At 46.2% G+C, this 27,541-nt stretch overlaps 1 protein-coding gene across 49 annotated transcripts in view; it reads left to right on the forward strand.

Annotated features, from left to right (window-relative positions):
* ank3b (ankyrin 3b) overlaps positions 1 to 26,138 on the forward strand; it is a 74,691-nt gene extending 48,553 nt beyond the window's left edge. For 19 of the 49 annotated variants that reach the window (XM_019860016.1, XM_019860026.1, XM_019860020.1 and 16 more), the window contains 22 exons: positions 496 to 528; positions 2,324 to 2,548; positions 2,691 to 2,845; positions 3,085 to 3,296; positions 3,461 to 3,668; positions 3,749 to 3,845; positions 4,226 to 4,454; positions 4,597 to 4,722; positions 5,013 to 5,135; positions 5,601 to 5,627; positions 6,739 to 6,820; positions 8,045 to 15,208; positions 16,064 to 16,138; positions 16,249 to 16,380; positions 16,504 to 16,647; positions 19,040 to 20,225; positions 20,298 to 20,463; positions 21,023 to 21,103; positions 21,519 to 21,602; positions 21,705 to 21,809; positions 22,448 to 22,546; positions 24,492 to 26,138. In XM_019860016.1, coding sequence (XP_019715575.1) covers positions 496 to 528; positions 2,324 to 2,548; positions 2,691 to 2,845; positions 3,085 to 3,296; positions 3,461 to 3,668; positions 3,749 to 3,845; positions 4,226 to 4,454; positions 4,597 to 4,722; positions 5,013 to 5,135; positions 5,601 to 5,627; positions 6,739 to 6,820; positions 8,045 to 15,208; positions 16,064 to 16,138; positions 16,249 to 16,380; positions 16,504 to 16,647; positions 19,040 to 20,225; positions 20,298 to 20,463; positions 21,023 to 21,103; positions 21,519 to 21,602; positions 21,705 to 21,809; positions 22,448 to 22,519 — 10,726 coding nt within the window. In that variant the 3' untranslated portion in view covers positions 22,520 to 22,546; positions 24,492 to 26,138. Of the gene's footprint in view, positions 1 to 495; positions 529 to 2,323; positions 2,549 to 2,690; positions 2,846 to 3,084; positions 3,297 to 3,460; positions 3,669 to 3,748; positions 3,846 to 4,225; positions 4,455 to 4,596; positions 4,723 to 5,012; positions 5,136 to 5,600; positions 5,628 to 6,738; positions 6,821 to 8,044; positions 15,209 to 16,063; positions 16,139 to 16,248; positions 16,381 to 16,503; positions 16,648 to 19,039; positions 20,226 to 20,297; positions 20,464 to 21,022; positions 21,104 to 21,518; positions 21,603 to 21,704; positions 21,810 to 22,447; positions 22,547 to 24,491 lie in introns of those variants that run through there. The other 30 variants (XM_019860025.1, XM_019860036.1, XM_019860044.1 and 27 more) reach the window with 21 other exon arrangements.
* The last annotated feature ends 1,403 nt before the right edge of the window (positions 26,139 to 27,541 follow it).

The raw sequence follows: 27,541 nt of genomic DNA on the forward strand, positions 1-27,541 counted from the left end.
GCCTGCATGTTTAGGAGTGTGCGCAAACATGGTCCGTGATTGTTTATGCAGCTGCGCACACACAGCAAGCATGGCCGCCAAGTCACTCGTCAGCAAGGCCTTCCGTGCTGATGCGGGTTTTTTGTGCTGTGCTACTCCAGGACAGCACTTAACATTCTCATGTCATAAATCGACCGACACAATCCAGAGTTCACTTCTGTGCTCACCGTACTGATGCTGACAAAGCTGGCTAGGAAGCCACAAGAAACGAGAAAAAAAAAATATTTCGGCTCTTCTGCCTGCAAAACAACCGCCGCATCATTTCTCTTAATGTGATCCTCCCATCATTTGGTGAAGACCTGTCGTCGGCGCGTTCTGCTTTCCGTCCCGGTGGAGTGTGTGATGTTTGTCTTTGGTCGCCATAGAGCCCGACAGCGGGTGTCAACCTTGATACTAAAACGAGATTTCGGGGCTTTTTGCCTCTCCCTGCATTGTCTCCATGTGTTTATTTTACAGCTTCTCATCCCCGCTCCCTCAGTATGACTCCAGGTGAAGACTGAGCTCGCTGCTCTGTAACCCATGACTCCACCCCCCCCTTCCCCCGTCCCCTCAGTTGATGTCACTCACTCATTCACCGCTGCCTTTCCCGACGTTCCCTTTTTTTTTTACTCCCACTCATCAGTGGTGTTTCATTTGCATTGCCTAGAGATAGTCCAAGCGTGTCATCTTGGTGTTATTGATTTTCTCTTCCAGAATACACGAACAACCTCATACTGCATTTACAGAGGAAAAGCACAACACTCACAAGAAGAATATACGCAGTGATCCCCCGTTCCAGACCCATTCGGGAATCACGCTAAATCCGTGATTTAGTCAAGTCACCTATTTGAACGCGCCCCAAAATAATGCCAAGCATGAAATGTATAGAGAATATATTACGAATGTAATAATAATGAAAAAGTTATTTATTTGATCGTTTTGTGTATTGTGTTTGTGAACACAAGAAGATGAATCTGCGGTGCAGCAAAAAGGGAATTGTGACAAAGCGGGGGATTACTGTCCTCACTTTTTCACGTGGCAGTCATTTTGCTGACGGGGCAGAGTACTCACAAAAAATTTGGGATGTCAAGCTCTCAGGTGAAATATCCGGTTGAGTCTTACAATGCTTAACTGCAAATATGCAGCGGTTGACTCTTGTTTCAAGTTGTAAAATCACCAATCACCACTAGATGGCAGACACTGGATCTTATACTGCTCCCGACTACAACATGAGTCAGCCAAACATTTATTTATTTTTTTTTGCAGATTTGGAATGATTATGGAGGACAGACATAGTACCTCAATAATATTAATTCATTATTCATGAATTAAAAATTATTTTCTGGCGTTGGGATGTGCAAAATGAGGTGTTGCGTTTAATGTTGGTTTCTTGTTCAGCAGTTTTGTGCCATCCTTCAATGCTAATTTGTATACAAGAGACCCCTTTGCACTGGATCTTTTATACATGCGTTAAAAAATGTATTCTCAAAAATGACATTCATTCAGAGCACGTCTTTTGCATGCATGTCCGTATTTCGTCCAGATTTCAAATCACATTTTTGTCATCCATCTGGTTCAGAAGTACGTGGTCCTATGTGGCCCCACCCAGTAGCACTGACGAAAAATTGTGGCCCCACCAACCCCTCTCGCATTTACCGTCCCTTCACTGTAGCCGTTACAGATAACTTTAATTGGACCTTCCCTCATCATTTGAATGCAAATGTGCATTTCGTCATCGCTTCAGTACTTTTGCACGCCGTGCTGTTCTCGAACAAGAAGCTGAACGGTGCATTCAAAAATGAAATAGAAAAAGTCAAAGATCTCAGATGTCAAGGTTATAATGCAGTTTTGGTTCATCCTGTTCACCATGAAGACAAATATCCCAAACTTTTTGGTGAGTCATGTATCACCTTTAAATCACATTAATCTTGTCGGTGAAACATCTGTGCAGGTGTGTAATATTTGATCACTGACGGCTGCTTTCGAGGATCTGAAACGCTGGCAGAAACCTGACTTTTTGCCTCCAAACCGAACTAAACGCCATCACTGTTTAGTTCCCCCTCAATTTGAGGCATTTCTTGTCCGCCAGCTCTCGGAACTCAAAGCAACTTTCTTTGTGGTGTCTTCTGCCACTTTGGCGATGATTTCCTTTTCTCTTTTCCGTTCCGTTTTTGGATGTCCAGTGATCACAGCATGGGGATCGTCCCGCTCACTTTTTTTTTTGTTTTTGTCCGTGCCTTCCGTCCATCTCGGCCCGGGCGTCTTCTTCCTCAGCCTCTCACGGCTCTTCTCTGTTCTCACGCAGGTTCCTGGTCAGCTTCATGGTAGACGCCCGCGGCGGGTCCTTGAGGGGCAGCCGCCATAACGGCATGCGCATCATCATCCCGCCCAGGAAGTGCACGGCGCCCACGCGTATCACCTGCCGCCTGGCCAAGAGGCACAAGCTCGCCTACCCGCCGCCCATGGTGGAAGGGGAGGGCCTGGTCAGCAGACTCGTGGAGGTCGGCCCGGCTGGGGCGCAGTTTCTTGGGTGCGTTTCGCCGTTATTACAACTTTATACATGATTAAGTTAGGACCGGTGTTCCCTCGAAGCTGCGGGTGCGAGCAATTGAAGAAAGAAGTGCCGGCCGGCTCTGTTGACTGACCCCCATCAATCCCGTGCTCTCTTTCAGTCCCGTGATTGTGGAGATCCCTCATTTCGGCTCCATGCGGGGGAAGGAGAGGGAGCTGATCGTGTTGAGGAGTGACAACGGCGACACGTGGCGCGAGCACCAATTCGAGTCCACTCCAGAGGAACTCACGGAGCTGCTGACCGGAATGGATGAAGGTAAAGGAGCAGCTGTATAAAATGAATGACTGTTCATCCGGTACAGAAATAAAGTGAGAAAAAGTGTGCCCCCCCTCCCCCAGACTGCGACACGTTCAGATTTGTGACAAAGTAAACGGTTCACTCACCACTTATTCATTTGTGAACTCAAAAAGTATCTGTTGGGCTGATACTTTTTGAAACCGAAGACCCCCGTGGTCGTCGTTCCCTCATCTCCTCTCCCGACGGTCCCGTTGCAGAGTTGGACAGCCCCGCCGAGTTGGAGAAGAAGCGCATTTGCCGCATCGTGAGCAGAGACTTCCCGCAGTATTTCGCTGTGGTGTCGAGGATCAAGCAGGAATCCAACCACATGGGTCCCGATGGGGGCGTCCTGTCCAGTAGCACTGTGACCATGGTCCAAGCCTCCTTCCCGCAGGGGGCGCTGACCAAGAAGATTCGCGTCGGCCTGCAGGTTCATATGACATCGACTCGCGCACGGCCACTTAAGATCGGGGCGGAAGGCCGTCGACACGGATCCCCCCGCCCTTGCCAACTTTATATCGGCAGCCCGCTGAGCTCTGCTTGCAGTTCCTTTTAAAATCTCGACATGACAATCCCCCGCCCCACCCCTTTTAGGCTCAACCTGTCCCTGATGACTTGGTGAGGGCGGTCCTGGGGAACAGAGCCACCTTCAGCCCCATCGTCACCGTGGAGCCCAGGAGGAGGAAATTCCACAAGCCGATCACGATGACCATCCCTGTCCCGCCCCGCCAGGCGGAAGGCCACCCCATCGGCCACCGGGGCGACGCGGCGCCTTGCCTGCGTTTGCTCTGCAGCATCACAGGCGCGCGGGCACCTCCTGAAATGATGCGAGCACGCCAGAGGGAATGGCGACGCTCATCATTTGTCCTTTGCCCCGCACAGGAGGAACGTCCCCGGCCCAGTGGGAAGACATCACGGGGACCACGCCGCTTTCCTTTGTGACCGATTGCGTCTCCTTTACCACAAATGTGTCGGCCAGGTACGCCCGCCGTTCATTTGAATATCCCTTCGAGTGAGCGCCTGCGTATTCACAGTTCGGCAGTCGCAAAATCACATATTGACAGATTTTTGCGGGGGTATTTGTGGGCCATCTTGCAGCATCTTGGTGCCGAGAAACTATGTTAAAGTGAGTTGAGGAGCTCCATTTAAACCGAAAGTAGTGCTTCGCAATGGGGGAGAGTACTGTACTGCATTTTAAGAGATCCTCAGATGATTGCGTGAGTTAAGTTACAGAAAATCTGCGATTTAGAGCCACCATCCACAAAGCACGTGAATGTTTTTTTTTTTTTGGGTGACGGCAAAAACGATCCTGAATATTCCTGAACAAAATCTCTCTGCTCCCGTGCATTCCCCGGGCAGGTTCTGGCTCGCAGACTGTCACCAGATTCCTGAGACGGTGGGTCTGGCGTCTCAGTTATACCGGGAGCTGATCTGCGTGCCGTACCTGGCCAAGTTTGTGGTGTTCGCCAAGATGAACGACCCGGTGGAGGCGCGCCTCCGCTGCTTCTGCATGACGGACGACAAAGTGGACAAAACCCTCGAGCAGCAGGAGAACTTCGAGGAGGTGGCCCGAAGTAAAGACATCGAGGTGAGCTCGTGTTGGACGCGGAATTCCCACAAACTTTGCCCAACTTGTGTGGCATTATGGCCCAAAACTTGATTCATTGTTTCATTGATTAAGCGGTCCCTCAACCCTTTGGTCATCATTGTCAATTTTTTGGTTTTTTTAGGTTCTGGAGGGCAAGCCCATCCATGTGGACTGCTATGGCAACTTGTCTCCGCTGACCAAAAGTGGACAGCAGCTTGTATTTAATTTCTACTCCTTCAAGGAAAACAGACTTCCTTTCACCGTGAAGGTACAGGATTTTTTTTTTGTGATAAATTTCCAATTAACCTTCTTTGAGGGTTGTCTGGTCCGTGTGGAAGTGAACATGCCACGTCTGTATTGTCTGTGTTGCGGATTTAAAATGCCTCCATTTTGCTTCCGTTGCTTCCCGACACCGTTAGTCCGCCAATTGCGCAACTAATCGCCTTCACTTCTGACAAGAACTCTACGTATGCCAGGGTAGGAAATGGTGCAAAATCTTTGACTTCATTGATATGTTTCCTCGTCTTTTTTTTTTTCCTCCATTTTTTTTTTTAACAGATCAGAGATATGGGCCAAGAGCCCTGTGGCCGCCTGTCATTCCTGAAGGAAGCAAAAACCTCGAAAGGTCTTCCGCAGGCCGCCATATGCAATCTAAATATCACACTGCCCACACACAAGAAGGTAGGCGTCCAGTTTTCCAGAGTCCTGCGTTCTTTTTTGCCTCATGTCATATCACCTACATGGTATTCAAATCACGACGAGGAGACACTCATTGGCTTTCGGAGAGGACTGCCTATTTGTGTGTTATTCTCGCACATTTGAAGCCAGCCAGCCATAAGACCCCACAACGTATCGATGTCCACTTTTTGTGATTTTGCTCCGCTGCTGCCTGGCTTTGATTTAAGAGCGGCCGACATGCATTTGTTGTGAGAAAATGGTGCTTTTGCTTCTTATGTTTTGCTCGAATGACGATGATGATGATGATGATGCCACTAGTTTTTTTTCCCCCATCACCTTGATGTTTTCTTATTTTTTGTGTTGCTGCTCCATTTTTCATCCCCCCCATCTCACGACACACTGTCCCCGCTCTGCATTGTGTCATCTTCCTCCCTCCTCCTGCTGCAATGCATCTTGGGAATCCCACAGGATATGGAGTCTGACCCTGACGATGAGGTAAATAGTCTCTTCATCATCACACTAACAGCTGCTTCTGTGTTTATTTTTTTTCTCGTTGTCCCTCTGTTGGCTTGTACTGAGTCAAAAGCCTTTGTGCATGAATGTTAACGGTACCGTACGTGTTTCTATCCAATTCTTTTGATCTTCATCTTTAAAGTGACGTGAAATGCGTCACACCTCTCCCCACTTGTCCCCTTTTGCATGTGCGTGCTCGAGTGCTAATCTTCAACTATAAGATGATCCTATTTTTTTTTTGTCCCATAGTTGTAGGAAAGTGCAAAATACATAAAGATGTATTATACTGCATAATATTTGTAAAGTAGAATCATCGTAACTGTTGCCATATTTGTCTTCTGTTGAACACGACGACTGCATGCGATATGCTCTTAAAACACAAGTAGGACTGAATCATTTTAAGATGGGACCATGTCACCCTAGTAAATTAACTTAAAAAAAAAATAGTATCTAGACTGACTCGTACACCAACTTCTGAGATTTGGAGTGACGAATCATCTATATATCGATTTGTCGATATTTTTGCTTCGTGTAAGCGAGCCAAAATGTCAGTTCCACGAGAGCTTCACGTTTGCCGCCCCCTCGACTTGAGGCAGTCACACACCAAAATACAAAATGAACGCGTTTGCAAGGAGCATGGAATCATAGCTTAGATACTGAAGTAACTACAGTAAGCAGCGACTGATGTGATTCACGAGGCCGTTTCGAGGCATACGCCAACACGCAAATGTACGTTACTGTCTGTGTGTGTGAGAGACCTTTAAAAAAAAAAAAAACTAATTTATTTTTATTATTATTATTTATTATTTTTATTTTACCAAAAAAGTGTTGGTTTTACCGTTTCCTGGCATTGAAATGAATTCCAATCGAAAACATGGATTTGATAAATACTGTCATGAGGTCTTGCCGTTAAACAGCCAAAAAAAAATAAGTTCTTCTCATCTATGGTTGCGACTCACCCGAAACAAGGCACTTTCCTTCCAAATTACCAAATGAACGTTTTTATTTTTATTTTTTCTTTGGTAAACATAACTACCTGACCATATTTTTTATGTTCAAGCATCTTTTTTGTTTTTTTTTTTTTTTGTTTCAGAATGAAAGGCCAGTGCGACGCCATACCTTTGCCTCCTTAGCTTTGCGTAAGCGCTACAGCTATTTGACCGACCCTGCGGCGAGTGAGTTCCCCCTTTTTTTTTACATAACACGCATGGAAAAAAAAGAAAATTGAGATTTTCTACATAAATAACACAATCAGTTGAACTGTCTGAAGGTCCCTTTATATACTGCAGTACTGCTGTTGCTTTCATCATCCAGAAGGAGTTTTCTTTTGTTTGTTTGTTTGTTTGTTTCCAATCGCAAGTGCTCATGACTCATTTCTTCTCCCAGCCCAGCAACCATTGTCAACCTTGCATGAATTTTACTGTGTGTCAAGCTTGGCTAAGCCTACCGCATTACATGCCATTGTTTCAACTCTCGTGTTACACTTTTGACAATATCAGCAGGTCAACATCATTCATGTCATTCGTTGATTTATTTGGACCAAATGTTTTTGTTTTTGTTTTTGCATTGTATGAAAATGTTGATTTCATTTTGTTCAATTTCATTCCGTGGCCATTGTTCTCTTCTTGGCTTTGCGACTCTATGTGGCTGAGTAGAAAAACAGGTTGCACTTTACAGCTCGGTGGTGATATTATTTAGGGGCAGATTTAATTGCTAATCTCATATGTGCAATGTTATTCTTGTTATTTTGCCCTGGCTCATCTGATACATTCCAAAATTTTAAATGTCGTGACCCAGTGTGACAAAACTGCACATGAACTCAATCTTGTTGCTCATTTAACATTTGATTTTTTTTTTTTTTGTAAAGTGCAACCTCATTCTTTATCCTAAGTTCCGTCCAAATACATAAAAAATGTCATACGCTTTTCCAAATGGTCTTAACTTGTGGGGTCATCTCTGGCATTGAAAAAGAACCAAACGTAAGGAACTGCATGTGAAGAAAACATGGGCAGTAAAAGGCACTCTCGTCTCTCAACAAGTCAAACAAGCACATGAAGCGCATCAAAAGGCAACGGAATTGTACTTTTCACTTATCATGTTTTCTTACTTTGACCACATGTCATGCATTTTTGTTCCCACCACACACAAACACGCGCACATACGCTGTCTTTTGTCATGTACCTTTGTTTTGATCCGTATACTTCTCATGTCATCCTGAGTGTGTAAAAGGGACCTTCTGTAATCGACAAGTGTACATTTTTGTCTTGCTGCTCGTAAGTGATGCTGTTTCTGACTGAATTTCTCTTTCTTTTATGTTTTCTTTTTCAATTATTTTACCTTCTACTTTCTGTTGCCTCCTTTTCTTTTTTGTCTTCTTTTTGTTTGAATTACTGTCGAAGAAACACCCGATCGAAGTCCGCAAAGAGCACAGCCTTCTGGCTACCCTCACAAATCTGTCTTTTCAACGAGATCTTATCAGGCGTGGCCGCCTGTTCCTGTCGCCGTCCCTGGCCAAGCCAAGTCTGGGTTTGGCTCCCTCTCCAGCTCATCGTCCAACACACCTTCTGCCTCTCCACTAAAGTCTGTCTGGTCCATCAACTCCGGCTCCCCCATAAAGACAAATATTCCCGGATCCCCTGCCTCTTCCGTTAAGTCGGTTAGCGACATGGCCTCTCCCATCCGATCGTACAGAACCATCTCCTCTCCTATCAAAACAGTAGTCCAGCATGCTCAGTACCCAGGCCAGGTTGCCCACAGTCCTCTGGCATCGCCTGTAAAAAGTGCTTCAGACAGTGCATCTGTGAAAGGACTTGCGGCGTTGTCAGCCAGGACTATAACTGCTTCGACAGGAGGAAGTCCTCTCCTTGAGAGGGCATCAAAAGCCACGACGCCTCCAACATCTCCCAAATCTTCCCTTAGTATGTTCAGTTCCCCTCTGTCATACAAGACCGTTGTGGGTGGGGCCGCTGTTCCGGGATCGTCTTCCTCCCCTATCAAAACTGTCCCCGGCCTCTCCTCTGTCCGTTCCTTTTCCTCAGACGTGTCAGGCCCCGCAAGGAACCTCTTCTCCTCACTGTCCTCGCCCCTCAAATCCAACACCCCACAAAGTGCTGCGGCGCTGATCAACGGAACAGTGTCGCCAGCACAGTACCGCTCCTCCTCTCCAACCTCACTCCTTGCCAGCAGTCTCCAAGAAAGAATACAAGCAACCACCAACGCTGCGACGACAAGCGTCAATGCGGCGTTTGATGAGGTTGAAAAAACATTCAATTCTTGCTCGGCTGGCTACGGTACTTTAAAGTCATTGTCCTCCTCTGCGTCCTCGTCATATCAGTCCATTCGGTCCTCAGCATCTAGTTCCCTTTACAACTCACTAAGGTCCCCTCCTAATGCCACCACTGCTGGAACGTCCAGCACCGTGACGGTCCCTGTGTATTCTGTTATCAATGTACTGCCAGAGCCCCAGTTTAAAAAGTTACCCGATGTGTCCAAGTCAACTGCTGCTATTCTGTCCCCACGTAACACCGCGCCACCTGAGATGAATCCTCAATTGCAGTCGTCCTTTGCCAGAAATCTTTCCCCTACCAAGCCTCCACTTCTCTCATCCGGTTTAAAGTCAACCGCGACATCCGCGTTGTCATCCAGCCAAGAAATTCTGAAAGACGTCGCTGATATGAAAGAGGACTTAATACGAATGTCAGCCATTTTGCAGACGGATCCAAATTCTAATACAAGTAAAGGATTTCAGTCTGGTTCCGCAGCCAAGGTTGAAGATGAAGAGCCTTACCGGATTGTGGAGAAAGTAAAACAAGATCTGGTAAAAGTGAGTGAAATCCTGACTAAAGACGCGAGCAAAGAGCCACTGGCAAGGGGCACCTTGGATGACATACGCTTCTCAAAAGTGCCTGTTGAACAGCCACCCAGCAACTGGAGCTATCCCCCAAGATACGAGACGGTGGTTCCTCAAGCGAAAGCAAAAACAATTCAAGATCGAAATTTCAGTCTTTCTAAAGTTGCCGACTATTTAGCTAATGATGTTGGTAGCAGTTCTTTCTCCAAAACGCAAGACACTAAACATACAACAAATGAGGGCAAGAGAGAAGCGGATGGCAGGGAAAAGCAAAAACGCGTTCTGAAACCCACCATTGCAGTTCAAGAGCAAAAACTCAAAATGCCTCCAACGAGCATGCGATCATCCCCTTCAGACCGAGAGCTAGGTAAAGTGGCCGATGCTCTTTTCGGAGCCGATACTGTGCTGGAATCCCCTGATGATGTATATCATGAACAGGATAAGAGTCCCCTCTCAGACAGTGGCTTTGAGACCAGAAGTGAAAGGACCCCTTCTGCCCCGCAGAGTGCTGAAGGCACGGGCCCAAAGGCGCCTTTCCAGGACATCCCCGTTCCCCCCGTGATCACTGAGACGAGGACTGAAGTTGTTCATGTCATCAGGAGCTATGAGCCCCCTGAGGATAACAAACAACCCGCAATGCTGGAGGGAAATCCCATCCAATACATTGGCACTGAGTCGAAAGGACATGCTAATCAAGCTCCATCAATTAAAGTTGCCCCTGATGAGGATCCGATGGGTAAAGGCATACGGTTGAAGGAGGAAACTCACATCACTACTACCACCAGGATGGTGTACCACAAACCATCTGGCAATGAAGCTGTATCAGAGAGGTGTGAGGAAACCATGTCTGTTCATGACATCATGAAAGCCTTTCAATCAGGAAAGGACCCATCGAGGGAGCTTGCTGGACTCTTTGAGCACAAATCTGAGGAAGTACCACAGAGACTCTCTGACGACGTCAAACCAAAGGTTGAAAGAATAATTGAAGTGCACATTGAAAAGGGCAGTAAAGCAGAACCAACCGAAGTCATCATCAGAGAGACTAAAAACCATTCCGACAATGACATGTATTACTACCCGGGAAACAGACAAGAGGACAGGGAAACTGAGGAACTTCCCACCTATTTTGACTCCTCCAAATTTAACGCCACCATGGCACCTGAGGAAAGTCGCCCTAGTTCAGCCCAATTAATGGCAGACGAGTCTTATAAGACCTTGAAATTGCTTAGCCAGCAGTCTGTGGAGTACCATGAGGATGAATCGTCAGAGTTAAGGGGAGAATCTTATAATTTTGCTGAGAAAATGTTATTGTCAGAGAATTTTGACCAATCCCATCCTGACGCTGAGGAACGTGGTCGAGAAAAGTCTCACTTCCACTCACCAGACAGAGGTCGCAATGAGAGTAGGTCAGTCGGGCCAAGAACGGAATACATCTTTCGGTCGTCACGAAATTTGTTGGATACGTCAGGGAGATTGGCCTGTACTGATGATAACTATGACACAATGACACTTGTGCAGCATTCCTCTGAGCCCGGTAGTCCAAAGCAATCCGTTTGGATGCGTGTCTCATCAGATGACACGGAGAGAAAGGAAAGAGAGCAACTAATGTATGAGGAAAGAGTGGACAGAACCGTAAAAGAGGCAGAGGAAAAACTCTGTGAGGTATCTCAGTTCTTTAGGGATAAAACAGAGCAGCTCAATGATGAGCTCTCCTCTCCAGAGAGAAAATCTCGCAGGCCAGACTTTAGGGAATCACGATCTGGACCTAGTTCCACACAAAGCAGTCCAGAGCGATCGGTTTATAGAAACGGTGCAAGTGGGGAAGAGTGGAGCAGAGAAAGACTAAGAGACAAGTTCAGCTCTAATGATCGGAAATGTGCCAGTTTACCCAGTAGTCCGGAGAGGCGAGTACTTCTGCAGCATAATGATTCAGACTCTAGAAGGCAGGGAGACGGGAAAGTTGAAGGCCCAAAGCCTTTTCAGATGTCTTCTTCCAAAGTAAGTGCAGTGAGACTTAAGTTTGAACAAGAGGCTCAAAAACAAGACAGGGCTTCTCAGGGTGGTCAAAGTTCCAATCCTCCAATAAGGAAACTCCATGAAAGTAAGCTCCCTGTGTACCAGGTATTTGCTGGTCCTAACGTTCCAAAAGCACCAGACAGTCCAGTAAGCCAGAGAAGAGGGCAAGAAAGTGAGTCAAAGTTTTCACCCTTGCATCAGTCTTATGGGAAAAATCAGGACGATAAGAAGTTATTCAAAACATGGGAAAACCAAGGGTATGGCAACTACAAACCCCAATCCCCCAAATTATCGCACACATTAGTCCATGATTCTCCAAAAGATGACAGCAATAGCGATTCACAAAGACAAGAAACTACCAAGAAAGTTATTTACACTGAATTCGTTGTACGAGAGAGTCCAAATTGCAATGACGGTCTAAAAAAAAACTCGGAATCGCAAATTCCTGTAAGAAAGTCGTCTAATTTTTCAGATAATCGCAGATCCCCATCTTTAAAATTAGACACCTCTGTTGAAGCACATGAGAAGGAAGGCTCTCGCACGCCCATCCTAGTTCGAAACCCCGTACATAGTAGCTTTGAATCCAACAAGTCTACTTGCGGATCGTCAGGGAAATCCACAGACTCCGACTGTAGCCAGTCAAATATCACTTGTAACGGTGTTGACAGTGACCAAATAGAGTATTTGGATCATGGAACTCCTGCACTTATCACAGAAGGTTTCAAAGATATCAAACCATTACCTGTGTATGTTAGCATTCAAGTAGGCAAGCAGTATGAGAAAGAAACAGCGACCGGGCAGCTTGGAACTTACAAAAAAATAGTAAGCCATGAGAGCAGGACAGTACATGAGACCAGGGGAACATTTTACACTGTCAAACAAAAGGAGTCGCCATCTCCTCAAGGTAGTCCAGAAGACGACACTCTAGAACAAGTAACATTCATAGACAGCTCTGGGAAGAGTCCTGTTACTCCCGAGACGCCAAGCCCGGAGGACGTTAGCCTGACCTCGCGAATGCCTGATTCTGTGATTGGCTCCATGGCTGGCATGCCTAGTCCAATCCCAGAGGAGTCAGAAGAGGAAGATGGTAAGACCTTCATCTACAAGGAGCCTACAAAGGAAAAACCCAAGCAAGCAGCTTCAGAGAATCACAGCAAGAAACAGGAAGCAGAGAAACAGAAGCCCAAAGGGGAGAAGAAAGTTCCTTATATAGAGTTTCCACCGCCTCCTCCTTTGGACACAGAGCAGTCAGACCCTGAGAAAAGAAAATCTTGCGCATCCTCTGAGACGGAGACAGAAATGATGGAAGTAAACCTCCAGGAGGAGCATGACAAGCACTTTTTAGCCGAGCCAGTCATCAGGGTCCAGCCTCCGTCACCCGTTCCTCCCGGAGCTGATAACAGTGACTCCAGTGATGACGAGTCTGTGTTCCATCCCATCCCTGTCAAAAAGTATACCTTCAAAATGAAAGAGGAGGGGGAGAAACGCTCAAAACACCGAAAAACGGAGAAGAATGGAAATAAAGAGTCTGGGATCAATGGTGTCGTGAAGGGGGAGGAAGTTGACTTGGAACAAAATGGGAATGACCAGTCGATCACCGACTGCTCCATAGCAACCACTGCTGAATTTTCCCATGACACAGATGCCACTGAGATTGACTCACTGGATGGTTACGATTTTCAGGACGAGGACGATGGACTGAGCGAAGACCCAAAAACATCCAATCTATCCAATGATGGGAAAACAGCTGATCGCCCCTTTGGTCAGTCTAAGCTCGAAGTGATTGAGGAAGAGAAGTGTGAGGATGGGAAAACCAATCCGTCTTCTTCGAAAAGCAGTGGGGAAGAAATAGATTACACCCTAGAAGGAAGGCATCCAGAAAGGTTCACAGACCATTACTTCCGCTACCAACTTGAAGAGGAGCTAAACTCAACCTTTAAAACCGTAGCCACAAAAGGCCTTGATTTTGACCCCTGGTCCACCAAAGGGAGTGATCATGAAGGAGTTTATGACTCCAAAACCAAAGACGAAGATCCCAAGCCCTTTGGTTTATCCGTGGAGGACAAATCACAGGCTACAACACCTGACACTACCCCTGCTCGAACACCAACTGATGAGAGTACACCAACTAGTGAGCCTAACCCCTTCCCTTTCCACGAAGGGAAGATGTTTGAGATGACCCGCAGTGGTGCTATTGACATGAGCAAGCGGGACTTTGTTGAAGAGAGGCTTCAGTTTTTTCAGATTGGTGAGCATTCCTCTGACCCTCTAACAGGGGAAAGGGGGAGAGGGGGCAAGATCCTGGGTGTAATTTCCTCTCAATCAAAAACAGGGGAGAGGGCCACGGTCGAGGGCAAAGTGAAAGTTATAGATACAGCCACAGGCGGCAGCACAACACCAGCAGCAGGATCAAAATGCAGCCCCGTGCACCCTGGCAGTGACACCGGCTATGCTGGTACTGAGCTACCCACCCGTGAAGCCGTAGCTGAGACCGCCTCCTCATGTACAATCACGGCCTCCAAGGTTGATCCCAAATTGCGCACCCCTATTAAGATGGGCATAGCTGCCTCTATAACTGTGAAAAAAGACTCAGGGGATCTCACTGATTTTAAAGCTGAGATGTCAGAGGGCCAAATGGTGCCCGAATATATCAGCATAGAGGGTCAGAGTACAGAAGGCCAATCGAGCAAAGACACAGAGGCCAAGTCAGAGAGAAGAGATTATCCATCTGAAAACTGCAACAACAATAATAACCTCGAATCCTCCAGTATTCAGGCCAACTACATTCAGTGTGGCAGTGTGGTGTTCAATCTGCAGTCCTCCTCTGAGCCCACACTTCAGAAAGCCAGCAGGATAGAAACATTGTGTTGTAGGGATGTAGAAGAAAAAGTAGAAAGAGGTCAGAGCAGTCAGGTGCAGCAGCAGCAGCAAAGCGTACAGGTTAAAGACAGTGAGGTGAAGCTGCCCAGGTCCAGGCTTCCAGTAAAAGCATCAGGGCGGTCAAATCACACCCAGGGAACAGCCATAGGCAAGCAGAAGCCCAAGCAAACAGTGAAAATTGAGACCAGAAAAAGAGGAGAGCCAGCCATTGCCAAAGTAGAACCAAGGTCTAGAATACCAGTCAAGGATATTAAGAAGGGAAACTCCACAACCGCAGCTAGCTCACCACATTCGGTTAGGGTTACTTCACGGCCAACGAGGCCATTAGCTAGTGAAAGAGCAGCCATAAAGTTGCCCTCAAGGTTACCACTCAAGGACAGACATCAGGTCAGTAAGGCATCAGGTGAGGGAACGTCGAGGCAGGAGAGACACGAGAACCCGAGCGATGTTTGTAAGCGCACCATTGAATACTTTAAAGAGATTAGCGGAGAGACGATAAAGTTGGTGGACCGCCTGTCAGACGAGGAGAAAAAGAAGCAAACAGAGCAGTCGGAGGAAGACAGCACCTCCCGGAGCACCTCCCTGTCAGACACCTCGCAGCCGTCCCAACCTTCCCAGCCCTCCCGCTCGTCCAGGTCTGGTCGAGGTTCGAGGGCTGAGGCCGGGGCCGGGGCCCCGTCCGTAGGGGCAAAGGTGGCGACGACGGACAGGGCCTCTGGCAGTCAGAGGAGCAGAAGGAGTAGGCGGACTGGTGGGAAGGAGGGCAGTCAGGGACTCGCGGGGTCTCGAACACCTCCCATCGCAGAGATCAAGCCTAGTTTGTAAAACTTTCACACTATCAAATACATTTTTCTACATATATAGACCTATGTCACTTATAGTTGCATGACTTGTGGTCATTGAATTGATTGACTGGTATGCCTGTGGCGTGTTTATATATTTCTAAATATATCTATACATATATGTGTATGTATTCCCTTAAGAACAGTAGCTGTCATTGACCCATCATCATTGATGTACTTTGTCCTGCATTGTCTCTGTTCCAAGTTTCCTTTCCTTCTGTGCCCCCCGCACTTTCTCAAACCTCGTGTGCCCTGTGCAGTAGAGTAGCAAGCCAGTCGCAGTGACTGCTACACTCGCACAATCCCTGGTTTGTTTGTCTCTGTTCAGGGCGAAGTTGTCATGGTTATACTTGTAGTGTCGTCGGAACTTTTCATATACTCGTCTGTCGCAGTATTTTTGTTTTTTGTTTTTGTTTTTTGCAAAGAACACCAAGTAGCGCATGTTGAACACCGCGATTCTAACCAAATCAAATCCACCCTAGATTTTTCGAACCGAGTCTGCTTCGTAGAGTTGTGGTATGCTTTGTTTTGTGTGGTTCTCATGACATTTAATGCCTGCCAAAAAGGTTACACAGCACAAATAGCCATAGACCGCCACGTGTAGTGTGAAATGCCTTTTCTTGCCATCACGAAAAGGAACAATTAAACAAATTTCCAAGAATTACTGGATTCCAGTGAAGAAGAATTGGAGTTGCAAGCCAGCTGTCTTGAATTGTAAACTGGAGAAGTGGCAAGAAAAGGAAACATCTATGTAGTTTTTTTTTCTCTTAATACTGGAGAGAAGAGGAATAATCAAAATGTTAACTAGCGATTGTCCTCTGTCTCGCCAGGTCCCCAAAGTCCTTGTGAGCGCACAGATTTGCGTATGGCCATTGTAGCAGATCACCTGGGACTCAGCTGGACAGGTAAGGAAACACTGGAGCGACGGCGATCAAATATCGTGGCCGATTTTGTGTACGCCCTACGGCGGTTATGTACTGCTTCTTCGAGAGTCCGTTGATGTGTCTCGTCACAGAGCTGGCTCGGGAGATGAACTTCACGGTAGATGAGATTAACCACATTAGATTGGAGAACCCGAACTCTCTGACAGCACAGAGCTTCATGCTATTAAAGAAGTGGGTCAGCCGGGAAGGGAAAAATGCCACAAGTAAGTGAAGTCTTACCTTGTGTCTGTGTTTCAATGACTTTTCACAACCCTCTACGTAACGCTATCGTTTGTTGCGATCTTGTTGACTTCCGACCGGAGTTGATGCTGTATTATTTTCCACAGCGGATGCCTTGACTGCAGTGCTGACCAAAGTCAGTCGGATGGATATTGTGACTTTACTGGAGGGCCCAATTTTTGACTATGGTAACATTTCCGGCACGAGATGTTTTGCCGATGATCATGCGGTTTTCCGGGATCAGGCTGATGGTAAAGTTTAGCTCTGATTAGCTGACCTATTACCTCTTCCTGCTGCCATGTTGTTGCTATTTTTGTTTTTTGCATGCACCACATTGCATGGATCATGTCTAGTGCCAATTCCTAATTGTGTCTTGTTGTCGAGATGCTGTTTTCGTAGCGGTTAAGAGTTGTGTCTGGACAACTGGCTCCTCCTACCGTTCTCCAAAAATGTTTTAACAACACTTGCTATCTCACGGGACTATTTCTTGCCTGAATTAAGATTACATGGCTACAGTGTGCCAGTTGTCACGAATCCTATCAGGATTGCATGCATGAAGATACAAAGGACAATAATATTTTTCACCTAACCTGAGTTAAATGTGGATCACGTGACTGCGTGGTCTATTTTACTGTTGTACAGTTTAGTTCTCCTCGTGCTCCTCCAGTTCCTCTGAGCCTTCCTTGGATAGATGAGAGTACGGCTTCTTCTCTACCTGTTCCTCCTGCCTTGCATCACCTCCCGCTCAGCAGCACCCACTGCTGATAACAGCACATAACAGCTCTTAACTGTTTAAGAGCCACGTATTGCTGATAGCCATCCCTCTCCCGAAGTCACACTATTTATTCATTTTCCTTTTGAAATTCAACACTGACGTTCATTTTCCATTTTCTCCTGTTTTTTTTTGTGTGTGTCAATCCATGCCTGCTCCTTAGTGTGTGTAATTATTCCATTGATTCCGAGCAGTCCCGCCTTCATCCTGCATACAAAGCGATCCATCCCATCCCCGCCCCTGACACCGAGAGCCCTGACCCCACGCCGCTCTCCTAGTTACGAATTCTCCATTTCGCTCAAAGACTTGGCACCCCCTTTGCAACCGGAAAAACACTTCACCTTTGTTCCCCCGTCTCTTCACTACCTCAACCCTCAGTGCCACCCTGCTGACACGCGTCAGTCCCCTTCCTTTCCTTTCTCACCGCACCCATCCTCCCCGATCCCACTCATCACTTCGCCATCACCTTCATTGGTGCCGTCCCCTCCCCCAACCTCCTTCGCTCCAACAGAACCAGCAGTCGTAGAAATATCCCAAAGCACCTCTGAACTCACCTGTGATCCACCTACCCTCACCGGACCCCCAACCACACCCACCGTCCTCACCCTTGCACCCTACCCTGCCACCCACAACCTACCGGAGCATGCTACAAGTCCCATTTCTTCACCCTCTGTCGCTGCCTTGCCAAGTGATTTGACCGCTTCTTCCCGCCCTGTCTCCCCTCTCGCTTTCCCCCCTGTGACCCCCTGTGAGTCCCGCTGTGCAAGCCCAAATCCCCCATCCCCGCCTCTACGCTCACTGTCTCCTTGCCACACGTGCCCTTGCGCTTGTCCACCTTCCGCTCGCACCCGCATTGACCCTACCTCATTGGAAATATTTATGTAGGTTTATATTAGTGGTCCTCCAACTGGGGTACCTTTAAAACAAATTATTCTAATAGATATTGCTGCTTTTTTTGCTCGAAAATAACCATTTAAAAAAATTCCTGTAGCATTTACATCTGTAAATCATGCCGACGTTAGACTACTCGATTGTACCCCGATTTTGAGCCAATAGATGTGTCGCAGACAAACTTAGTGTCTCATCGCCGATTTCGAGTTGTGTTGTGCGCAACGTAACCCGTGTCAAGTGACATACCCAATGATTGGTCGTCTAGCATCTGGGATGCTTCACGACGAAAAAAAAGTCCGACATGCCAGAAGTTTTGTTCATCTTGCTACATAGTGTGAGATGTCCTACGTCGTCCTTTGATTGGTTCTTCGGCATTGACTAACAGGAAGACAGCGCCTACTTATGACAAGAGACTGGACATGCCGTTTCTAAATTAACAAACAAAAGGAATGGACAGTTTTGGAATGTATTGTAAACATACGTTAGCATTTCAACTCAGGCTACGTTTACTAACTGCAAAGCTAGTAGCTGGTTAGCAAACGGTGGACTGAATTATCAGGGTCGGGTCGCTGACGGACTTGTATTGTGACGTCTCGACTGGTCCAAGACACAGAACGATATTTATCTGGTAGTCTGACATTTGGGGGTTATTGGAAAAATTCTGCACTGTAAAGGGTCCCTGAAACCAAAACCTTTGAGAACCCCTGCTCGATATTTCACCTCTCATCTGTCTATGCATGTAAAATCTTCCATATTGCTCCTTGGAAAAAAAAATCCTTGTGAGATCATATTCAACCGACCGACTTAAAACATATCCAGTACAATTGATGTCATACGTTGTATTGCATATGTCTGCTGTGAAGCTACCTACTTCCCACTTAAGTCTCAGTGCCATTGTCCTTGCCGTGGTTGTGTGTGTTATGCTGTATTTTCATTTCTTAGCATGCTTCGGTGTACATTTATCATCATGTCACCCACAGATTACCAGAACATTCTAGCCGAGTTGCATTCCCCCGCCGCACTGCACTCCGACCCACATTTCCTGGTACCCGAACTTCCTGTCACACCCGACCCTTCCCCTGTCCACCACCAGCATCACCATTACCCACAACCCGACTCCCGGCCGCAACCCCTGCTCTGGAGCCATGAGATCAAATCTGGAAGCTCAGCTGAGAGTCCCCTTAGGCCCTGTCAGTTTCCGCTGTCCCTTATGGCTTTTGACCTCCCTGATCCTGTTCCATCCAAGGTGCAGAAGCCCCACATCGCCCTGAACGACCAGCTGCTTTTAAGCGAGGAGGAGGACAGATCTTACCGAGAAATGGAACCGAGCCGCACGCACAAGTCTGTCCCCGCTTTGTGCGAGTTAGACATCAGCATGGCCTACTCCACATCGTCCTGTTCAGTTTCATCTGTATCATCGATAACCCCTTTAACACCTGACGGAGCACAAATAGGAGATGGAGCTGTGCTACAAGTGGACATTGAAAGGTGTGAGAAGGAAGAGTCAAAAGAAAAGGGTAAGGTTGATCAGAGGGTTGCAGTAGAGGGGAACTTTTTTGTGGAAAAGTGGGTAGAGGAGGACTGGATTAAAAACCTAGAGAGAAAATGTGAGATCGTGACAAAAGATGTCAAGAGTCAGCTGAAAGCGGACAAAAACATGTTTGCCGGACAAAAGGGAGCGGCAGGAGTGCGGATTAAAATGCTGGGAGCTGGCTCTGCTGGAGATGAAATAGAGGCTGACAAAGAGAGTATTGATGAAACACCACAAGTAGAAGGGAACAGTGAAGAAGTGGTCCATCGGGGGGACAGAAGCAAAGTTGCTGATGATGGTCGAGGCACTCTCCAGCCAAGTGACTTGACCGTTCAGGAATGGGCTGAGGCCCTTTGGGAACGTCAGTCTACTGAGTGTGGATCTAATGAGGAGGAAGATGGAGGAGGAAATAATGAGAGCCAAGAGAAGGCAGAGACTGAAGAAGGCTCAGAGGAGAAGGAGAAGGACAAAGAGATGACCACTGAGACGGACAGAGAACTGGAGATTGCCTATTGCGTTGAACCGCCAGAAAAAGACATGTGCTCGCTTTCAGGTTGGCAGAGCGACTCATCCAGCGTCAACGCGGAGCCACCGACGCCAGGCCGCAGCTCGGATCTGCTGGACATGCGGGAAAGGTGTGATTTATCCGCTCCTTGAAATCCATGAAACACTCCAAAAAACACCGGTCCGAATTCCGACTGTCTCAGCAGCCACGAGAACTCGAGCGATTCCGTCACTTCCTCATCCAGAGGCGAATCAGGGAGGTCCCGGCAGAACGGCGACAAGTCAAAAAACTCACCTCAGGGCGGCTCGTCAGAGTCGATGAATGGCAGAAAGGAAGAGGGAAGGCTGGTGTCCGAGAAGAAAGTTCAGGTAGTTCTGACTAATCTATCTGAAGAACAGTTTCTTGGATGTGAGTTTTGGCCTGAATTTACACTGCAAGTCCCAAGTGCTCAATTACGATTCAATGCCTGGATCCGAAAGTCCATTTCCATGTACTGTACATTTGAGGGACACCGAATTTGGCTCTCTGCAGCTATTTCAGGATCAACGTACCTCGAATCTAGCCTCTGCAGACAATGCGTGTGTATGTTTACACTGAACTCACCTTGGAACGTATCTGATCTAGATAACCGTTTTCTCCACATTTGGAAGGGTCTTGATTTCAATCTGAAAATATGCGGTGACACAAATTGGAATTGCGACACTTGAACCAGGCAGTGTAAATCCAAGTCTTTCCCTTAGATTCTGTGAATCCAAGATCTGTTCCATCATTGTGCTCGAGAATATTAACCAGGTCTTTGAGCAGAGCCACCAATGGAGCCAAATTGTACAAAGTCGCACCCGACACATGGCTAACTCACCACTTTTTCTCCTCCTGGCTTCTCTCTTTGGAGTTTGTGTCATGATATTTGGATTATGCCTTCTCCAGCAGCGGGTTAGTGTAGATTCCGGTTCCGAGGAAGAACAGACCGTAACCACCAGAATCTTCCGACGCCGGCTCATTTTGAAGGTACCCTGCGAGCCGGGGAAAGTGGCTCGGGTTGGATTGAGTCTGGAGTGTGTTTTTTGTTTTGATGTGTGGGTGTGCCCCGAATGACTACCTCTTTGGATGTGGCTGCATTCCTGAGCCTGTCCTGGTTTTTCCTCTTTGCATGGACGATGCGAGAGTGTCAAAGCATTTGCACCGTTGCTTCAGCAGCACTTGATAGTGTTGTCATTTCACAACTGATCCTACTTGATCAAACAAGAAATTGAGGGCAGGTGATCATCTGGGAATTGCTGTGAGTTTGCCGTCAGAACTTTCTAGGCTGTCACGCTGGTGCCGTACTTGCTCTCGCTCTCCGTTTGGTGTGGTGATGGTTTGTTGCCCTATGTAGGCATGAACTGCGTGCTATTTTACGGCGCTAATGACCAAACATTCGCAGGGCGAGGAAGCAAAAAACATATCCGGCGAGTCTGTGACCGAGGAACACTACTTGGACCAAGACGGTAACCTCGTCAGTAGAAAAGTAACTTATTATTCCATATCCCTGATCCATTCAGCTACAGGGAGAGAAGTGGCGTGTGAAACCATCAGTTTTTTTTCCTCTCTCGGTTGACGTGCCGAGTAGGTCATCAGGAAGGTCATCCGCCGGCTCTCTAGCTCCACGACAGACAACCACGGATGCCACAGGGACCTTCAGAAAAGTCCCACCCTGCAGGAGGACGGACCTGAGGTTGGCGGAGAGACCCTTCTGGGGTGCAACGTCTTGGTGGCATGCGGATCTTTTGGGTCAAAGTTTCGATTCTCCATTATGATGCAGTCAAGTTGTGCAACACTGTGAACTACAACCACAGTCTCCCTCCATTTTCTACAGGGCTTATTTGGTTCAAGGTTGTAGCTCAGCTGACATTGGCCAAGAGATGGGTTACACCCTGGACTGGTCATCAGCCAATCCCAGGACACACAAAGATTGACAAAACACGAAGGCTAAAACCACACCAATTGTAGTAAATGAATCTAAATTTGACTGATTCTAATGCAGCTCTTGTATTGAATCCTGTGACATTTTTTAGGCCCACCTGATGTTGTGACAGAGTGGTTTCGGTGGTGCAACCACCTTGATTGCCTTTTCAGACATGTGACTAACGAGTGCTGTGACTCTATTTTAACAATTCGCTCTTTCCCTCTCCTCTCTTCCGTAACTACACATTTTTCGTCATTCAGGCGTGGGGTCGGTGTGTAACTGTAGACGACTACCACTTGCTGGTTTCGTATGAAACATTGTTTGCCTTGGCGTTGCCCGTGATGTGGTTTAATGAAACAAAATCCCTTGTCTCAACTTTCTTTTGCCGTTTTTCTTGCATTTTGCAGAAAGATGGCGCGTCGAGAAATAGCAGGCGAGTGGACGAGAGGAAGCCCGGAGACAAAAAGTTTCACTCGTAGGGATGGATTGATTGTTCTCTCGACCAGGTACAGTTGCATTCCATGTCTGTCACTTTTAGGAAGTCGAATCTTTTTAGATGCTTTGGACGAACTTTAGATGATCCGATGTATTTACCTAACTCATTTGCTATTATTTTTTTTCCCCCAAATATATTACATTTCATCAAAATATAAAAACATGCATTCGTCTTTAAATTATGTTGACCCAACTTTTTAATTTGTTGCCGCAGTATAGCGCCAACTACTGCTGTGGAGGGCTTACTCGATGTCTGATTTTTTTTTTCTCCTTATCGGTGCTTGGTATCGACAGACTCCATGATACCTTAAAATAAGTCTGGTATCGGCCCAATGCCGAAAACTGCTACTGTCACACGCCCATCTCTTGTAATTTATTAAAGAGAGGCACTTATTCAAGTGGATGATGCACCTGGTGCTTCATTGAGTCACAGTTAATTAATTTGAGTTGATGTGTTTGTGATCATCTGAGTCCTGGTTTTCATTCGAGTGGATGACACTCTGGGTAATTATTTGAGTCATGGTTAATTTATTTCAGGTGAGGAATTGGTTCAAGCCACTGACACGTTTGTTAATTCAGTCGCAGTTCATTTGTCTGAAACGAGGTGTTGGTTCAAGTGCTAGATGCAACCCGTGATTAACTGAGACACTATTAAAGTGGAGGCAAATATTTGAGGAACTACAGAGTGAGCATTTTTGTTCCCCCAAATGGCAACGCATCCCCAGCCCACATATTTGCTCTTGTAGGTGAAAAAAAGCTCAGTGATGTCTGAGCCTGCTCATTCTACAGCAACATTTTTTTCACGGGGATGTTTTGTTTTGTTGTTTTTGCGCGCGGCTGTCAATGGACATGGATGACGAAGCGCTGATGCGCAATATTTAACTGTAACACCTGCGCTTCTGTCTTTTCTGTGGACCAAATCCCTGACTCGGAGCAGTGTGTCCCTTCCAAAATAGAGAGCGTTATCCCAGCGGGCTCACTGTTCAGGCCCACTGCTGTTCGGCCGTATGCTACACCGTCGAGGCGCGGCTCCCTCTGAACATTTATTGGCAGTGCCATCAAGTCAAGCAGCACACCCACCGAGCATCGGGTGCTCGCATGATCCTGTCAAAAAGGTCAGGGCCTGTAATTCATGTATGAAAATAGGAAACCCGGGGTTCCACATAAAAAGCTTAAAGTAGATGTATTTTGCGATTTTTTTTTTTCACAATTTAAAAGTTCCCAGATGTCTTAATAATAGGTTGATGAAATCATTAGGTAAAAATACACAGTCACAGCACATTCTGTTTAATCAATGGAATTTTAATTGTGTTCACAATTTTGGCACCACAATTAAAATTGAAATATAAAACAGTAGTCAGCCAGCCACCAGGGGGCGAAACTGCCGCGAAAGCCTAAAGTCATTGTCTGGACTTGTTTTAAATTCAGGGCAAGTATCGTGAAAAAAAAACTTAACATGATGAGTTCAACATCATGAAAAATCTGGATTGAAATATTGATCAACTTAATAGTGATTATCATTTGGCTCATAAGTGTGCAGGCCTAATCAGAGTAACCGTCATGACCTGGGAGGAGCTCGGCCTTTGCGATGAAGCAAATACTTCTCAGGGTTGTCAATTTGCTGAAATTCACACAATATTTTTCGCTCCTTTTCCCACCCCCGAAAGCAAACGTTTTTCAAAAACTCCATGTAGCAACGCAGCTAAACCCTCGGCTCGTATTGCGAACATCACGGCTCCCCCGTTTTCTAGGTTTGGTCACATGACGTTTGTAACGCGAGCCCGAGGGCACGCTCATGTCATTTCCAGTCGACAGCAGAGGGCGGTAGGATGTAAAAATGGCTGCACCCTTTCGTGAAGGTTGAAACACGACTTGGGCAATTATGCAGTTAGGCTAATGACACTTCGGCTTTCGGCAGACTGTATGTAACAGAATGTACTGTTTTGTGTCCCGCAGTCATCCAGGATCATATTCCACGTTCCAGGGAACAGGGGTTACTTGAGGGCTGAGGTGTTCCAGTTTAGCATCCGCATCCACCAAATGGGTTGGCTTCACGTGATGAGCGGAGTCCACGCCCCTCCTGACCCGTCAACGCATGAGCATGAACAAACTCCTCCGCATCCACCCTGTCAATCAAAGGGCCTGAGAGAGGTGAACGCTCGGTCCCCGGGACCCGCCTTCGAGGATTCTGCTTCCTGTTAGGGCTTTCAGGGGAAGGCCACTCAGGTGGTCGGGGTAGGAGGGGGGGGGGGAGTCCTCCTTTGCTCACATCCACAAATGTAGGCGCAACCGTTGACCAAAGACGGCACAATCGGCGACGGAGGAAATATGAAGAAGACACAATACAACACGACAGTGATCTAATGGAACACGTCAGACAACTTCAACATGTTCAACACTGGCCTTAAAAGTTTTTCTTCTTGAACCCGCTGTTGTCAGGATGGTAACTGTTCCTTTTTTTTAAACTAAAAAAAACAAACACTTTTTTCCGTTTTTGTATATAGAGTCAGAATGTGTACGGATTCTTCATATGTAATACGCTACTGGTAGGGTGGAGTTTGGTCACAATTAGGGTGTGGGATCTTTTCAAGTGCTTTGGGAATCCACTGAAGCAATTCCACTTTTCAAAGTTGTGTGCGTAACACAGGTTCTTCTAAAAAAAAAAAAACAAAGAAAAAAAATAGAAAGGCTACTAGAGCAGGTATAATATTTGTACACAGACTGGTTTGATTTTAACGTTAGGAAAGAAGAAAAAAAAACATTACCGTTGGGTCATTCTCAAAAGTGGGATCCAAATCCCGCAGCCTTTCAAGAGTATTTTCAAGCATGCCGTTCACATTATTTGGAGTACAATTTTTACAAGTTTCCAAAAGCTCTGTATTAAGAGAAATTGAGGCCCTTTTATCTGTGTGTACACACGTGTAGCCCTAATGTTTGTCACTGGTTTTATATTTTAACACGGACTAGCATAGCATTGGCACTTTGCAGTTTTTTTTTGGGGGGGGGGGGGTGTGTGTGTGTGTGTGTGTGTGTGTGTGTGTGTGTGTGTGTGTGTGTGTGTGTGTGTAAAACTGGAGGGGCAGCTTGAGAGCATAATAATGGCGAATGTAAGCGCTAGTAGGCTGGTTCGCTGTCCAAAACTGTAACCGTGTATCGTGCATTCTTGGCTGTAAGACGTAAGAGCCTCCGCGCACTGTTTTTAGAGTGTCGTCTCACAAATGCTGTGTGGTCTCAAATGACACCCAAAAAAAGGGCATTTATTTTTCCATTATTCATCTTTTCGCGTGACTTTGTCTCTATACTTCATTTCAAATCTACTCACAAGCAGAGATTAATTTGGACTGTAGCTTTTCATAGCATCTTAAAAAAAAAAGAAAACACTGGATGGTCGACAGACGCCGTTTAAGCATCGAATAAATTGTATTTGAGTCTTGACGCCGTGTGGTATTTATTTAGGCAAGAGAGTCTGTATATGCAGTGTCCATTAGAATCATTTACATCACTTGTGTGTTGGTTTTCATTCCATCGATCAAGTGTGTTCACTATCAGTATGCTGATGCCAACGCTGTGGACGTTAAAACTACTGTGTGACTCTTTTTTTTTTCTTCTGGTGGGCGTGGGGGTGGTACACATTCCCTTGCTCCTCTCAAAATCGATCAGGGGCTCGATGATCCTTTGATATGGTTGAACTATCAAATTTGTTTCGTATGTGTTTTCACCCAGGCGGACTTTTTGATGTACAATTTACTAACAAGAGTGAAGCCATTGCAATGTAATAATAATTCTAGCACTTTGGTTATCCGAGGTCTTTTAGAGGCGATTAGCAGCAGCGAGGACACCGCAAGTGTTTCAGATGTCTTTCGAGAGAATGGAAAAAAAAACAAATGCAAAATTGACCTAAAAAGGATAAAAAAATAAAAATGCATTGGTTTTCCAATACACTTTCTCTTGTGCTCTGTGTGTGTGTGTGTGTGTGTGTGTGTGTGTGTGTGTGTGTGTGTGTGTGTGTGTGTGTGTGCGTGTATGTGCTTGTCCCTTGTATGATGTAATATTGACAAAGTGATGTCATAAAATAAATGGCATCGCAGAGAGGAAGTTTCTTTTGGGATGTTGCAAATATTAACTCATTCAATGCCACAGATTTTTTTTTTACATTTGTTTTTCAAAATGAATCCAAGCATTTAACCCCAGGTATGTTTTTATGTATTTTTAAAATATTTTCACATGGCAGGGTAAATAAGGGTCAGAAAATGGCTGGCACTGAAAGAGTGTTAAATTAGATCCTACTGAGTGGGACTTGGGAAAAAAATAGACCTGACCACTCTATGGAATAATAACTACTTATTGTTTTCATAGGGTGTGTAGAAAATTAAAAGATGGGGTGGGGGGGCAGACAAGATTTGAGTGGCTTTGAAAAAGAAACAATAAATTACATTTAAATGCATTTTAATATTATTATTTACATTGTAGCGATCGAAAAATATTTTGTCTGTATATTTGTAACTTGGTTTTGCAACACGACCATGGCCAAATCGATATTTTGTAAAACCCTAACCCTGGCTATTAACCAGAGTTTTCTTCTCCGCATCTTTCACACCAGTAGGCCTCCTTTTCCAAAATATGAATGGTGTTGCCCTCAAATGAACGTCCCTCCTTTTTGGAGAGGCAAATGAATTACTGACTGGACCAGAGGAGCGTGCTCACTGGGCCCACGCTTCACTCAGTAATTTTATACTTGCTCTGCTGTCTGACAGCAGAAACGAAATATATGCAAACGAGAAAACTTCATGAGGAATTCAGCTGGAATAAAAGACTTTTCATGCCGTTTTAGCTAGTGACACGCCCCTGGGCTGGTCAAAACTGGCTGAGGCGCGCTATGGTGCGAGCATGGGCTTTGGCCTCTCTCTGACTCATCAGCAGATCTCATTGATTTACTTAATGAAAGTAATTTGGATGTCAACATCCAAGTGAGATATTAAGTGTGTGTGTTTGTGAAAGAGTCGCTC

The sequence above is a fragment of the Hippocampus comes genome, unplaced genomic scaffold (assembly GCF_001891065.2).
Source record: "Hippocampus comes isolate QL1 unplaced genomic scaffold, H_comes_QL1_v1.1 scaffold39, whole genome shotgun sequence".
In the NCBI taxonomy this organism is placed as follows: Eukaryota; Metazoa; Chordata; class Actinopteri; order Syngnathiformes; family Syngnathidae; genus Hippocampus; species Hippocampus comes.